At 45.8% G+C, this 16,674-nt stretch overlaps 1 protein-coding gene across 7 annotated transcripts in view; it reads right to left on the bottom strand.

Moving 5' to 3' along the window:
* Window positions 1-16,674, bottom strand: part of LOC147333167 (RNA binding protein fox-1 homolog 3-like) — a 434,532-nt gene that overhangs the window by 268,433 nt on the left and 149,425 nt on the right. The window contains exon 4 of one of the 7 annotated variants that reach the window (XM_086290156.1): window positions 6,166-6,228. The exons of 1 other annotated variant lie outside the window; for it this stretch is intronic. Coding sequence is in view for 5 of the 6 variants with exons in the window: in XM_086290154.1 (XP_086146280.1) it covers window positions 6,166-6,378 (213 nt within the window). In the remaining variant the exon portion in view is untranslated. Of the gene's footprint in view, window positions 1-6,165; window positions 6,737-16,674 lie in introns of those variants that run through there. 5 more of the 7 variants (XM_086290154.1, XM_086290153.1, XM_086290150.1 and 2 more) reach the window with 5 other exon arrangements.

Genomic DNA, 16,674 nt, shown 5'->3' with positions numbered 1-16,674 from the left:
TGTGCATGTGTGTGTGTGTGTGTGAATGGTTGGCGGACGGGGGGGATGCGGGCGGCGGGGATTTTCAGGAGCTTCCTAACGTGCCATTGGCCAACTGGAGCGAGACACACACATCCCCTCCGCCGAGTTAAAAGGGATGGAGTGGATGAAATTTCAAAGCCTCCCCTGCAGACACACGCTCTGCTTTGCACACATCAGCACTGAGATGTTCAAATATTCGACTCTGTCGTTCCAGCCTGGTTCCCTCTCCCGTACGCTAGTATCAGCCATGGTTCTGCTGTGATTAATGAGAAAGCCAAACTCAAAGAAAATGGCTCCACATGCATGTGTGTGCACGCACGGGAAAATTCTTTCAAGACATCCAAAAGTCAAAAGCCTTTTTTCTTTCCATAATGCTAAAAACTGTCCCTAATTAAAAACGGCGTCTCTGAGTCATATATTTCCCATGATTACTTGCTGCGGGCGGTACGAGAAAGTGAAAGTCACCGAGATAAGAAGGGAAGTGGAAGACATTCACCTATTAAACTCATTCACTTATTATGGCCAACAATGCTTTTCCTATTAGCCGGCACGCTGACAATGTTATAAGACATTCCTGAAATGTACCGCAAAGAGTAACTGTGTTGCCCTTGTACAGACAATACAGAGCCCTCAGAGCTGGAGCGCGTTCGCTTCCCCTTCCTCCGCTTTTATTTCCCTGACTCGACGGCTTTGATTTGACCAGCCGTCTCCTTTTCTTTACGAGCATCTCTCGTGCCGAACATCTGTACGGCCACCGTCGCACCGGTCGGTGCTATAAAACTAATTAGATTCTAACACACTAAATCAAGTCACAACTCCAAGAGCTCCTCTTTTTTTGTTGTTGTTGTTTTTCTTTGTTTTGTTTTTTTCCCCGTCTTTTTATGATGGCAACATCTTTGTTGCTAAGCAGTAGTTGCTGTGGTGATTTTGCACTGCAGTTCCCAGAGATCATAAGTCACTCAAAGAGTGCGGCCGGTACGGTGACGTCTTCCGTGTACGGTGAATTAGATGACGTAACTTGAAACCTTCGCACCTAGTTATTCTATTTTTTCTTACTTGTGTACACTTGAACAGGGAATAATATCACTCCATGCACTCACTCGCTTCGGTTTCCCCCTATCATATGACAGCTGGTGACCAAAGTGGTAACATCCTTGCTCTTGAGGCTCAGTTATAATTCAATATTCAAACCACAGACGGTCTAATAAGCTTCAGTATTATTGGTGGAATGAGATTGCCGCACACTTTCTTTTTTAAAGTCAAATTTAAAACCTTTTAAAAGCCTAAACAAAGAGAAGTGAAAAGCATTTCCACACAGCAACATTACCAAATCAACAAATGCTTTATCTTTTTGAATGTATCTAAAAGTTCAGAGTCAGAAAACATCTTAAAAATACAGATTGTGTGCAAAAAAACAAAAAAAACAACAACCCACGGAGCAGTTTAGCAGTCGCTGAAAAGAATTACTGAAAGATTCAGTTTAACAGAACTCATCAATACGTCCAATTTTACCAGTCAGCGTACCAGCAGGAGATGACGGTGTACTAGCAGCAGGCATGAAAGAATCCATTGGCACCTTATCTTTTTTTAATACAAGCATAGTGTGCTCTTCTGGTTTCATACGGGACTTGATTGTTCAGGAACTCATTGTCCCAAGTTTCAAACTTTTTTTTTTTTGCCTCAAAATTGCTCCTTCGACTTTCAGGATATTCTTGGTATTTTTCATCTCGGAGCCAAATATCTCCAAACTTGTATTTGAAAGCTTATTTTTCTTCCTTTCATGGTTTGTGTGATACCTTCAGTGAATGTGAGATGAAGCTTTTGAGCACATAATTTAAAAAAAGGCATCAATATAAGATAGCTGCAAATATAGAATGTGATCATCTCAAAATAGAAGACTTCAAGGGTGAAAATAAAAATTTAATGACCTTAAATGTGATCATTGACATGCATTTCTCTTTAAAGATGTGCAGGAACCCATGGTTGTGTCCTGCACATTGAAACGTTGTGATTGTAATTTTGTCGAGCGTCCCACCAAATGCTAAAGTCCCACCAGGAAAACAACAGACTGCAGGATGACCAAAGGTACTGTGACGGCAATGAACCAGACATTTCACTGCCACTGAACTAGTTGCGAGCAGGTCTGCGAGCACTCGTCGGTCGATGTTTTCAGTGCGACTTTGGTTCATTAAGAAATCAATAAAAGATCAATAAGCCAGACTCAAGTTGGCAATTGCATGCAATCAATGATAATATGACAAATAAATTATAAGTTAGCGAAAAATGCAAATCTGCACATGTAATTTTAGAGATAGGAAAGCGGATTTCCTTCACAAATTGTGACAAATGGTAGTTTCTGCATGCTTTCATATAGGAACATAACCAGTTGAGTCCCCTGTTGCACGTGTCGCAGATCGACTGCAACATGTCGGCAGTCTGTCAGCATTTATAAATTAGATGCTAATGGTTTGGAAACCTTCACCAATCAGAGTGACTGCTGCGAGTTGTTTGGAGTCGATCAATAACCGTTGCCAAGGTTGAGGCTGTTGCTAAACCATCACGTGCAATCATTGTGCAACCATTTTTTCCCCTGGTCACAAGAAGGTTGCCGTCCTATTTTTACTCTCGTGTGACTGAAGCATTAACTGAGCTCTCCATTTAGTCACGAGATCAGTATCTTACTAACAAAAGGATTAAAACTCTTAAAGTGGAAATGCTGTTCCCAGCCAAAGCTCAAAGAGCTTTTTTTACTCTCACACATACTCTTGATATTACTAGATTGAGTCAGTATGAATCATAGTTTTTAGCATTTTTTTTTACTACTGGCTCTTATTTTTTTCTTTTTCAAACATGCATTTTGATTTGTTTTGGTCCGCTGGGTACTCGACTTTGGAGTAGAGTTAAAAATGATTTCAAGAGGGAGAACGAGGGATGTTCTGAACTGACGGCGAAAGCTCAAAGTAGTTCTCGGCGGTATAGGATAAAGTCTTTTACTGTATAACACACTACGTGATACGCCACGAGGTGGACACCAGGGAATGGCTTCCTGTCGTTTCTTCCTGACCAGAGATCCCAGAGATGAGAGTCGCGCTCACCTATTGACTGGTCTACCACCAGGTCCACCCCTCCCCAGTTTCCCACTGGTATCTGCACTCAGACGCACCTCCATAATCACCGTCACCCTCGCTGAGTAATTACGCCGATTAATGCACAGACAGAGCTCGCCTCTGGCTGTGGATACTCTATCAAGACACGCGCGATAATGGATGAGCGTGCATTCTTAATAGAGAATCCATAGCGCCTAAACCTGGAAAAACATGTGTATACTTTTTTGATTACCCACAATCCTCTTGGTGTAGATCATTTACCAGCCCAGAAACAAGAGAACGCGGTCAGGTTCTTTCGCCCTTGTTGTGGCGCTCTCGCTGACCTCTAAAAATGGACAACAAAGATCATATCACGAAACCAATACTAGCGCCAACAGCCTTTGCACAAATTGATTTACCCACCCAGAACTCACTCCCATCTCAATGAGGTGGCAGGATGCTCACAGCATATATCACTGTCACACAAGCACCCTCTAGTGAAATGTGATTTTTATCTTTATGAGCTTTTTCCCCTCCTTTTCGGTACAGCGTGTAGCGGCTTGTGATAAGTGATGAGAAATAAAGGCTTAGCGCATTACGTTAATACAGGTGCTCTGTGCGCATATGGGTGCTATCACACAGGCAGAACGACACTGCTGCGGTCGCGCGCGTTCGAAAGCGGCTGGCGAGGCGGCAGGGGGTCGGTGCTATATGGCTCATAGATCACTAGCGTGTGGGTGAGAGTTGTCACCACAGCCAGCGCCTGGCTGCGAAGCACAACATAGTTTATGGCACACTCCTGCTAGACGTAAGCACGAATCGTGGCCCAGGCAACAATGAGGAAAAGCGCACTAAAAATAGATGATAAGCTTTTTTGCGCTCGCCCCAGAAACAATGGCTCCTTTTGATTTTTCATGCACTGAAACTGTCGAACAAAGGATAAAGGAAGCGGCGCGTAATGTCTGACTGGGCCTGTAGTAAAAGATCTGGATAAATACAGGCGAGAGGCCCCCGCTAACCTGAAACGCACCCTCGGTGAAAGCTGGAAAGACACGATAAACGTTGCACTTTCAAGTGTGTTAAATGCACTAAGATAGTCGGGGCTTTCTCTCTTTCCGACTGACAACCTCTGTTACACAGTTAATTACAGCCAACTGCAACACAGCGCAGTGTCAATTATCATGTGCTTTAGCTCTCTCCCAATGGATATTTTTACTGCCTGGGTTTCACTGCTAAAGTTTCTACCTTCTTTTATTGCTATTCTGCCCAGGTCTCGAGGCTGAATTACATTCGCCAGACAGAGCTGTAAAAACAGAAGGGATTTAAGGATTCAGATTGGTGGAGGGTAACCTAATCTTCCGTAATTGGGGGAATGGTTCTCATTTATATCAGCCTACTTTAGAAAGCAAGCTCATCGGCAGGCTGCTATCATTTCAGGCATTTTACTCCGACGATTCATTTTCATAAAGGCAGAGGAAAGGGAGGCCGGGCCGCCACCGCTTTCGAACACGCATATTAAACCTAATCGCGATTAATCAGCGCGCCGCTTTGACTTTGCAGGTTGTGGGAATCAACATACACAGCAGAAATGTTGCACAGAGATCCTTCATGTGCTCGCTGGGTTTCTCCCGAGCCGCTGTGCTGCTGGAGTGCTGTGAAATAACACATTCTGGGCTGCGTTGTCTGAAAATGGAACTAAAATGGTAATCCTCTGCCAGGCAAAGCGTTCTCGCCTCGCCAGATGCTTAGTTCTGAAATTTGCCTAATTGCCACGCTCAGATCAATCCTTTTCACTCTGCCAAATGAATCTGCCAAAGTGTGTTGTGAGCGTTTTGTTGGCCCAATATGGGCATTTTTTTTGCCTCGCAAAGATTGGTGTTTTCGTGACTTGCGGTGAAGGCCTCGGAGACTTTTTAGTATTGGTGACATATCTGCACAAGCGGAGGAGCGTCCAACCCTGCTGACCCATGTGCCCATTAGCTATGGTGTTGCAGTGAGGGCACAGGGCCCGTCTTGGCTCCATCACACACACACACACCCACCCACTCTTCATATGGCTCAGACACATGTCGTGGGCAGACTAAACGTGGCCCTCTGATCAAAGAGCAGCATGTACGGATGGACGCTGACTTCCTGACCCCCCCTCCCTGCACCCACACACACACTGACTATCCTTTATTGTGTACAGTAGGCACAATCACTGCACTCTAGGCATGCACAGCTCTGTAGTAACGCGTTTTCCTCTTTAAAAAACCAAAACCCTGTCACAACTAATGGTACGTGGGCACAAACACTGAATTTAAAAAAAAAAAAAATCCTACTCGTGCATCTGCTACTGTAGTCATTAAAACTACGCTAAGTGCTTTTGAGGCTATGAATGGCACACACATATGCTTAGCACATCTTGGACCAGGAGCAACATCCATCTACAATTCATCCCCCATCTGCACGGCGTCACCAGAAAAATGACGGCGGCGTAAAAGTCCTCGCTCCACAACAAGAGCAACGTCGGTTAAAAAAAAAGAAAGAAGAAAGAGAAGCGCATCTATCTGTGTGCGCGTGTAAATATGGAAAGTGACGGATGAATCAGAAGTTTAGTCAACAGAGAAAACCTTGGTTCCAGCTGCCCGGCTGTCTGATGAGCCACTCTATGCTTGTCAACAACATCCCCTATCATTCTCGCACAACTATCTACTCACAAAACCAAGACCCGCCCCCTACATCCCTTCGGCAATTCCACCATCCTCCAGGAGAAACACCTCCGAAAGCAGAGCGGCTTGCTCGCAGCGGCGGCGGCAGAAATCCCTTTCCCTCCTCGACTCTTTCCCCCCCCCTCCCTCTCTGCCTTCCCCTCTCTTCTCCTCTCTCTGTATTTCTGTGCATGTCCTCTCTCATTCCTCTTTCTCTCCCTTCCCGCGCTGCTTCTCCTGCTGCCGCCGCCGCTGTGTTTGGCGCGACGGATGAAAACATAAAAGAGGCAAAGAATAAAAAGAAAGCGAAATAGACAAAACCGATGTTGGGGAGGCTGGAGAAGCCAAATTAGCATGAGAATACTCACAGTGTTGTTGCTGAAGGAGCGCGGGGATGGGAGCGCGGCACCGGTCCCTCCGTCAGATACAACCTGCACAAGATTGAAGAGGAGAAAAAAAAAAGAAAACCGAGGCTGTGAGAGAGCGGCAAAGCGAGAGGGGAGAGGAGGAGGAGGAGGAGGAGAGAAGAACAGGACAAGGAGGAGGAGGAGAAGAAGAGAGAGGAGGAGGGAGCTGAGCATCTAAGGCACGCACCAACAGGAGCCCAAATAAAGAAATAAAAGGATTCCTCAAGCAATGTGCGTGTGTTTGGGCAGCGATGCTGTGTTTGTGTGTGTTGTGATGAAAGGGGGCGGGGAAGCTGGTTGTCTTTGGGAAATATAAAAACACACACACACGCTCACATGCGGGGTTGCACTTGGCCGCACAATCACATCTGACAGGTCTGATCTGTGGTCCACCTACCTCCTTATCGCTGCCTCACTCTTCCACAGTACTCTGCTCTCTCTCTCTCTCTCTCTCACAAACACTAAATCTCACTCGCTCGCTCGCTCTCTCTGTTGCTCACACTGATGCCAGAGATTCGGCCGCTACAGGGGAGCTATCGCCCTCATCACTGTATGTTGCTGGAAGAGGGAGGGCACCGTCGGATCTCCCGCCCGCCCACGCCACCCGGCCCGACCCCTCCTCCCCTCCTCCATCTCCACCTCCAATGTACAGAGAAAGAGAATGCTTCAATTGAATGAAAGCAATCCCAGCGGCATTGAGGCAATTATAGAGGCTGCTGGCACTGTTTTCTGCTTTTTTCGTCCTCCCCTCCTCTTTCTCGTTCCCTTCATCCTCTCCCGGGCTGGTGGAGAGTCTGTTTTCTCTCCCTTTTAGTTTCTCTCTGCTCCAGACATATGCCACTATTAATGTAGCTTCTGTCACTTCAGCTGTTTCGGTCAGATCACCTCCATCTCTGCTTCAACCTCCGAGGCCCAGGTAGAGTTGCCTCTCTCCCTGCCCGTCTGCACGGCTGCCAGATCCTTCTGAGCCCCCAAAAAGCTCCTCGAAACCTGACTCTTCACTCCACAAACCCGAGAGCGTAACTTAGTAACGGCACAGCGAAGAACAGAAACGCCCCAGGGAAAACTTTAATAACTATCTCTTAGGCTCCTCCTCGTGCGTTTCTGTCTTTCTCCTTGAAAAATCTGGTGCTACATATATCATCATCAAAAGAAGAGCTGTAAGTCAAACACCTCAGCCTCTAATCAGGTAGCTCTCCCTCCTTCCCCTCCACCCCCGCTCCGTGCATCCCCGCAGCCACTACTGCACTTTATCTCCCCTCAATTAACATCTTCCGAGCGAGCCTCTATTATCTTAACCACACAGAGCAGAGAGGTCCTCCGAGGAGACACCGTGGAGGACGGCTGAGCTGTGGACAGAGGGCTCCCAGCCCTGCTGCTGCCGCCGCTTCAATTCGCAGGCCTAATTAAAGCCCGAGTCAGACATGACAAACTGCGAGCGGAGGTGCAACAGAAACAAACACAGTCAGAGGCTCTGCCTGCGCGGATGCATGTAGCCCGGAGGATTCTCTTTGTGAAGATTATCTGCCAGAAAACAGACACGTCCATGTCAACGTCATGACAACATCATCCAAATCTCCTTTGACAGTTTGCTCACTTTGATTGTGCTTTTCTGTGCAGACGCCACCACCGCGTCGCGGCATCTGTACCAATGCAAAGGCTCAAGGATTCCCATAAAATATTTAAGCGATACAGCGCGTCGATGTCACGCTCGTATACGACTAATTTCCATTTTGAAAATACACCCCCTCCCTTGTGTTCGGTCGCCCTCGCTAACTTCAATTTCACCCAACGAAGCGATCAAACCGCACATTAAGCCATCAAGCTGCCCTCTTTGTCCTTGCTTCCATCACACAACAACAGTGAGAGCCGGTCCCCCCTCACACCTCCACTCCCGCCACAAAGGAAGCTTGGCTATTTGGACGTCTCTGCCGTGGACTTTGGCTGAGGCTAGACTATTAAGAGTATTCTATTACTGTTAGGTTAACCTGTCACGCTTGGATGTGGCTCTCTTTATTGTCTGGCTGCTGTGAAAGGGCAGGGGATAAAACTCAATCAGCGGGACAAACGACCACACATACCTCCATTCATCAGGACCCGGGGTTTCCCCCGGCCACCGCGCCCGCGCTGTAACGCCGCGGGGGCGGACTTGGCTCCTTAAAATTAGAGACCCTCCCCTCAGGAGCCAATCTGTCCAAGGATGGACGGATGGAGTGAAATCTTTGGTAACATCAGATTTCACTCCTTAATCACGACTTGGGGAATAGCAGCTCTAAGAGGGATGAAGGAGTTAATGCATCGACTGAGATCAAGTATTGCAGTAGACAATGCGGGGGAGTGATTAAGAAAGCAGACTAGTGATCAGTGGATGACAGGGGTCAATCCCCTGTTGGGCAATTGGGTAGTGGCCCTGGGCTATGGTACTTAGCCCCAACAAAGCAGCCAGACACTCAACTGTGTGAGTGGATAAAATGTCAAATTCAACTTCACCCTTTGCCAAGGTTCAAAGCAAGAAGATGACAGTGAACGCTTTGGTTATTAAAAAATTCATATCGTAATGAAACAGCCGTGTTCCATCTTCACACATCCCCCTGCAGCAAACACGGCACTCCTTTTTTCATGGGATCCATCAAGGGAGGGCCACAATTAAGTGACTAATTTGATTAGGAGATAATGTGAGTCCCACTTAATGGAAAGGACAGACTTCACAACACAGGCAGATTAGTTTGGTGGATGCCTGCTTATTAATTAAGACAGCCCTCCGTGCCCATATTAAGTCAAATGCACAGATGCAGTTTTAATGGGTCAAACGTAAGACAAATGGAAATTGGGATGTGGAGGAGAAAAAGAGAAGCTGCTAATACTTGACGATGAAAACTAAAAAATGACCATGAAATGTTTTAATTAAACTTGTATTAACGTCTCCTTAAAAAACAAAAAGTTTGGTGCACGCTCGCGTTAATTATCCCTTCGTAACGTAATCGGTAGCTTGTTGCTAAAACGTGCCGAAGCGCTTCTCCTCTTGAATTTCACTGTGCTGCGTCTGTGTTTCCACTGTGTGTCATTGCACACCATGGCAACAGCAAGTCATTACACTCGTTCAAATTACCTCTCTCACTGTCATTCAGGTTTTGTCTCTGATTCTGCATAAGCCTTTAGACGAACTCCTGCTTTTTATTCATGATACGATCGGCATGCTAACGCACTGCTACGACTTACGCCTCGTGCCTCGGAAGATTTGATACAAGCATACAATGAATTATTTATTAATAAACTCATTTAATCTTTGAGCAAAAAGCAAATAAATGGCCCAATTTTCTCCTTTGAAAACTATAAGTAGGCCCGAATTCTTGTCTTGACTGATGCACGGTTCCTGTGAGCAGCTTTTTTTTTTTTTTTCCACTCTGGCCTCCTGCTTTCTTTTGTCTGTAGCTCGTGTCCTGCATGCCCCAACGGCTGCCCAGTGCACGCTGACAATCAGCCAGATGGATCTCCAGCGCGACGATTTCTGAGTCCCTGTAGAAAAAGGTAAAAACCACAACCAAAAGCATGAGAGATTACTGTATTTGCGGCAGTCCTTGAGTTTGTGCTCGCCGTCTGGCTGGAGTATTCAGCCACTGCAGTGCTCTGTCATTCTGGGCACACAGCACACTCCAAAGCGCTCTATTTACGGTAGCCGAATCCCTGCTGCGTGGAGCAGGAAGGGTATAATCTCCCAGTGGTATTCTGGGTGGTGAATCTGCCGGTGTTGTCTGTGCATACCAATAGCAACCTCACCTCTGTCTAAGGAGTTATAATGTATAGAGAAAGAAAGAAGCGGAGAGCCGGCCAACAGAGCGCTGAGGTGTTGGAAGGGAAACGGCGGCGTCTGGTACCCCCGGTGGGGAAATACATTCGCTCCCACCAACACTACCAGTGCGAGTGTTACCACTTTGGTGTCTCCTACTCGTACCACCTGCGTCTGTACAGTCGCACCGTGCTGAATTCAATCAAGCAGTCATGTAAAACAGCTACGTCTACGTAGTGTTTATGTATGCCACCACCTGCAGACACGGGGCTCATTCTGAGAGCTATGATCATCTCGCTGCAAGAAAATGTGATGGAATTTCATTTGAAGAGAGCGTATCTGCAAACTGAAGAGGACTGTAAGAGAAGGTGTAGATTAAACTGCTGTGAGACTCGAGCATTTCTCTGACATGGGCTACAAAACATTGGATTCATCTGTATTTTTTAATCTATTTTTCCAGACGTGGTCACTTTGGTATTGCTTTTTTTTCTGGCTCTATTCAGACATACGCCCGACGCCGACAGAATGAGCCGTAGCACTCGCGTTCTGTGCTACCCGAACTCGATCAAAGCCCTCTCGATCGTGCACCGCGCCGACCGATCCTGAGACGGATAATAAAGTTACTGCTGTGTGCTCATTGCTGCTTGGAGCAATATTCATTTCTAATAGATGTTATTGAGGAAAAACTCTGCACGTTCTAATTTCGTGTGTGCAGAAAGAGCGTTGGTTTAATACATACGCACACAATTTTAATTCTTTCGCCCATGACAGAGTGAGACTCTCAGACTGGATGTCTTACACCAGCAGCAACCATGTCTGAACTGACCAACTCGAGACGCAGGAAAGAGACGTGAGCTTATGCAGTCTTGGGTTTGCCTTTTCTGTTAACATGAAGGCACGCATTTAATCGTGTTAAACCTGAATGCTGCTGTGAGGACTGTCCTTGCAACTTTTACTAATGCCTGAAGCTGACATTGTGGAAAGGAGCGCTACATGGATGCGAGCGCAGACGCATCGCACCGCAATGCCCTGAAGTAACGAAGCGCAACAATGCTACACGACGGCTAGTGTCTGAGGCGTCAGGTGACTTCCCTCTCGGCTATGCGTGCCCGATGAGGCCTCGGCTTCCTTTCTGAATACGATTTGTGCTGAGAACTGGGCGAGCCCAGGGTGAGAGCCAAACCGACAATGCTGAGATGGAGGGAAGATTCAGAGAGCCTCTGTTCTCTCACTGGGGGATCCCCCACATCATTTAGCGCCTCATGCAGATCGCTGCTAGTGGTAACACAGCCCTCTGGGCCTGGGGAATTAATGTACCAAGCAATGGCAGAAGTGATTTATTAAAATAACACAGCCTGATGAGAGAGGGACCAGGGCTGCTCTTCCTCAGCTCAGCCCCATATGTCACAGAGGGAGGAAGTGGAATCATATAGGTGCTACAGCGAAGAGCAACAAAGGAGAGACTGAGAGAAAGTGGAAAGCCACTACACAAATTGTGCAACAGTCCTCGCTGTCATTGCCTATTTATTTACCCTCTTTCCATTTGAGTCAGGCCTTGTATTAAATTGATCCCTCCTGCCGCGTTTTGCCTTGTTGAACAAGCGCAAAGCCCCGTTAAGTGTCTGTGAAAGGCTGGTGATTGTGTTTGCGGCGCCCCGGGTGTGATGTGGCCGTCTGCTCCCCTCTATCTCCCCCGGACAGACGGGATTAGAGGCTGAGAGAGGGGCTGAATGACCCTCTAGGGGGGGACAAGAGACAGGCAGGCTGTGAGCAGCTTGGTCTAGAGCTCACACGCAAATACACAGTGACAAATACAGGCCTGTGCACACACAGACTCTCAGCAGCACAAGCACAAAGTGTTTAAGCTTAGCTTGCCCCCAGACAGAGGCACGGCCATCCGGAGGCTTGGCCACGCGCAGAGGTAGACACGCACTTATCCACGAGCTCGCTTATTAGCTACAGCGGCAGCACCAGTGAAAAGCCTATGTATCCTCTCACTGCTGGTGATATAAAACATCTGCTGTGTTGTTAAACATCTGCTGTTTAATAGTTCATATCTCTGATATTTTATCATTTTTCATTGAGCTAATCAAGATTTGCATAAATTCCTGCTGATATCGTTCCCGCCTGCTACTGTAGAGTGACAGCGGGTGATTTCATATGTACTGAAATAAAGGAGCCGATGCAGTTTCCTCGCAGAACCTGCGATGGTTACGGGCAGCCCCTCGTCACTACTAGGATGTCAAAAATGGCGATTTTTCTCTAAGCTGCTGACGTCTTAAGTATATGCACAAGGTGTCCTTGAGCATCCTTTATGGCAACAGCGAGAAGCATCTCTGACTCCCAACTCATCACACATGGATGCTCATCATAAAGGACACTAGGTAAGTGTCATATTGCAACATGCAATATGAAAAATTACAAAATCTACTCATGCAGATTTCACCGGCTTAACCCAAACAATTAGTTTACAGCTAACCATTGACAAAAACTAAAAAAATACAAAGGCGAATGAGTGAAAACCAATCAAATGCTTGCTGCATTGCAACCCCTCCAAGCTCATAATGTTTACGCCTTTATGACTGACATATTTTGGCGTCCAATATTGCCTCTGGTTTGGTCACTGCAGTAAGAGGTCTAAAATTTGCATGCATTTCCATCTTATGCTTGCAAGCTCATCCAGCGTGGCTGACTATACATACAAGGGCGGAGTAATTTCAAATGACTGAACGACAAACACAGGTCGGAGGAAAAAAAACAGAAAAGGAAGTGAAGTGGATTTTTTAGGAGACACTGATATAGTCAGATACAAATTTAACTCCAATGTAGCGGAATCTGAGATTTAAAGCGGCTTTCCCCCAACAAAAATGGATTCCTGGAAAAATAACTGCAGTCTTCACAGATCCCTGAGAGGCTGCCGCACACATCTCCCAGCCTGCTCCATCTGATCCACGGAGCCCCCAGGGGATGTTACTGTACCGCTCCCCCCGTCAAAGCAATGGAGCAGCACTCGTTCACATCAAGGAGCACACTTTGAATCCATTCAGATCAGATGATTACGATGCTGGGCACCTTCCTCGGTGGGGCAGATAAGTGGAGAGGCTCCATCCGACATTTACATCTCATACACCTCATCAAACACTGGGTCTTTGTAGTCATGTGTTACATTTGAATAAAGCAAAGCTGGAATTTTTAAGCAGTGTGAAAATTCATCAAACCTTCCATCCGGTGAGGCCCTTGTCTCTCCTAGCAAATAACTCTTGGTTACCTTATTCAAACTGAAAGTGGCAGGGCTCAAATCAAATCAAGTCCAATCAAATTGCGCTCGGGTGAAAAAGTGAGGAGTGGGGACGGAAAGGGAAAGGGCTCAAAAACAGTCACGTTTTCTCACAGTTCAAGTTCTCTCAACCTTTTAATGGCTCGCTGCTGAAATTTACTAAATAATGCAGGTGAATTTGCACAAAGCTCGTTTTCTTAAAAGCAGCAACAGCTTCGTTAAAGACAAAGTCAGGAGGAGAGGAAGGTAAAGAAGGCAGTGCAGAGACTATAGAGATCAGTGTGAGCTTTGAAGATTTAAAAGGTGTGTTATGTTCAAAACGGCGACCTTTCTTTGTGTAATTCTGTCACTTGATAGAAGAAACGTGTTAGAAAAATGCAAATGTTTATCCATTTACCTGAAAAGGAGGACTAGCTAAAGGAAACCTGAATGCATGAATGCATCCAGACAGAAAAAGACCTGAATGGAGACAAAGGCAGAGATAGAGAGCGAGAGGCAACCACGATTTCTTCCTCTGCCTCCAGCTTGAACTTTCGGGGCAAAGATGAAATAAAATAACAATGGGTTACTATAGAAATAACGCTGGAGCTCATAACTAAGTAGCTGGGAGAGATGGGGAGCATCTGAAGGAGGTGGTGGTGGTGGTGGTGGTAGTGGTGGGTGGGGGGGGGAGGAGGTTTGGAGGGGGTCCAGCTTTTATCTGTCAGCCGCAATCCTCCATCATCAAAGCTCTTTACCACTTTCAGGGCCAGGATGCAAAGACACCAGTAGATCATTAGTCTCCAGTGAAGAACAGTAATTTATCCGAGTGGTTTTTTTTCTTCTTTTCCACAAAAGTTGAGAGGAGTGAAAGAAGGTTTGTGTGGGTAAGAAGGATAGAAAAAAACGACAGAAAGAGGGAGTAATCTTTTTTCAGTAAGTCAATTTCTCTGGGCACTAACCTAGCTCCCTTTGGGCTAGCGGTGCAGGTATCAAGCCTGCGGTCTGACGGGCTCCTCTCTCTGTGAAGCACTAGCCCTTTGCAGCACATCAATACACTGAACTTTTCCAGCAGAGTACCTGAGCTCTCCTGCATGACCCGCTTCTCCTTTATCTATTCTGTTTAAAGATACCAGTTGCAGGAGAAGGAGCTTGATTACCTCCTGGGACAGCCCCGCTCCTCTTTAAGTTTTCCAAGTCAGAAAGTGTTCAGAAGTTTGTTGACAGATCTCTGCTGCAGCGGGAGGGAGCGATGGACACGGTAACCTTGGCTCTCCAAAGGACAAACTGAGAGTTTTGAAAAGATCAAGCGGGAGGGATTTTGTTTATGCAGGAGATGGACGGGAGCAGAACGGAACGGGGAAAGCAAGCGAGCAAGGGGGAGACGAGCGACTCGAAGGAATAACCTTAACGCCTGACCCTAACAGAAAGGGCATACTGTGGCTCCATCATGCTGTGGAGGGAATTTCGCTGGCAAAGGTCACTGCAAATCAATCACAGTGATCGGGAATATTCGTCTTTATCCTGTGATGAAATATTTCTTTCCGGGTGGGAGCAGATACTTGCAGGATAACAGTACTGCCATCCATATAGCAGGACGGCTACTGACAGTGGAAACAATTAGCTATGCTCCCTTTTAGTCAACTGATCTCTGACTAACTGAACAACTAAACCATGTGTTTGACAGTGTTCACAGCCAGTATATATCAAAAAAAGAAAATATATAGCATTCCTTCTCTTCAGTAGACTTCTAGAGACTTTATGAACAAATGCTACTGTATTTTCCACACTTTAAGGCTCACTTAAAATCCTTAAATATTCTCAAAAATCGACAGTGCGCCTTATGTATGACTTCTGGTTGTGCTTACTGACCTCTAACTGATTTTATGTGGTACACGACGCTCAAAAATCTTTAAAAAATTGTTTTAGTATGACTTTGGTAAGCTATGAAGCCGCACCGCTCGATGGATTGTTGGAGCCTCGCGGAGTAATCTGGGTCCAAAACTCCGTCTTCTTCATGTCCCAAAACAAACACTGCAGCATCACTGAGAGTTACAAACTGTCTGAATTCTGTAATAAAATGATCAGTGTTGCTGCTTTACCAGGTGTAACAATTAAGTCTAACATCCAGGCATCCATGAAAACAGAATTTATTACATTTAACGTTAGCAGGAAGTTAGCTCGCTAGCTTCCACCTAAACAGGATATAGCATGTTCTGACTGAGAGATTTCTGAAACATTCAAACGTACAGCTCTGCTACCACTTCCAGCATAAATGAAGACAGAAAAATAAACAGCAGTGACGTTTGTAGGGTTACTGAAGTTGGACTAGGTGGTATATAACGATGTGCTACGTGTTTGCTAGCGACACAGCTATGTTAGCATAACATAAACAGTGAAGCTGCAGGATGAACGCTAACTTTCTTCCACTCGATAAAAGTTAACGTGAGGGTTCCTGATGGTTAGGGACAAATGCAATCGCATGGCAGGATGCTGTAAACGGACCAAACTTCAGTCAGGAGAACAACTGAGATAATGCATCCACAATACTAGTTATTAATATACTGCAACAACATGGGAATAGAGCAGCTGTGATAGAATACAGCATTAATGAATCAATGGTACAGAAGTGGAGGAAGCAAGAAGATTCAGTTGAGTAAAGTTTGACTTATCTAACTGTTTTGTTTTGCTTAATGCGCCTTATGGTCCGAAAAATACGGTAAATGATTTTCCTGTAATCTGTCAACCGACTGGATATACGGATCTAGGACTCCCGTCATGGATGTCTGGCCAAGATAAAGCAACATCACTCAAATCCTTTTCATGTGAATACGAATACAGATAATAGTCTGGTTAAAAGCAAGTTGTGCAGAGCTGAACTAAAGGTATTTAGATGTGTCAACCTGCCTGACTAGCTTTCACTCATTCATTGTTGCTGCTTTTGTACAATAGAGACAGAAAAAAACGTTGACGTAAAAGCCTCTGTTGATAAGAAAAGTTACTTAACTTTTACATGAAAGTCTCGCTTAAACAATTCAGTATTTTAAAAAATGCACAAATTGTTTAAACAAGGTGTTTGAGTAACTGTGTGTTTGCAGCTCGATATATAAGCTAAGAAATGTGCACCAGGCAGTGACTCGGAGAATCTTATACTCATCTGTAATCTGTACGTCGTGTTTAATGAGGAAGAATGCCTGCACAGGCAAACATTCAAGCAATTCAGCACTGTGACTACAGTGTATTTGGACAATACACCATACATCTCGTCAAGCCTGTATAATGGATTCGTGTGTCAGGGTGTGACCTAAGGTGTTTCCTGAGGAGCGCTGTGTGTTTCCAGGCCTTCATAAAAGCCCTTTCGTTGTATAGTTGTGTGCGTCACTGTGTGTGTGTCTGGCTTTGTAGTTGCCGGGCTCCACAGGTACAC

The sequence above is a fragment of the Aulonocara sp. 'chitande type north' Nkhata Bay genome, linkage group LG4, assembly GCF_057382095.1.
Source record: "Aulonocara sp. 'chitande type north' Nkhata Bay isolate Kocher_YH1m ecotype deep benthic linkage group LG4, A_spYH_male_GT1.1, whole genome shotgun sequence".
Classification (NCBI taxonomy): Eukaryota; Metazoa; Chordata; class Actinopteri; order Cichliformes; family Cichlidae; genus Aulonocara; species Aulonocara sp. 'chitande type north' Nkhata Bay.
Note: the sequence above shows the minus strand (reverse complement) of the source record. Positions and strands in the feature narration are given on the sequence as shown.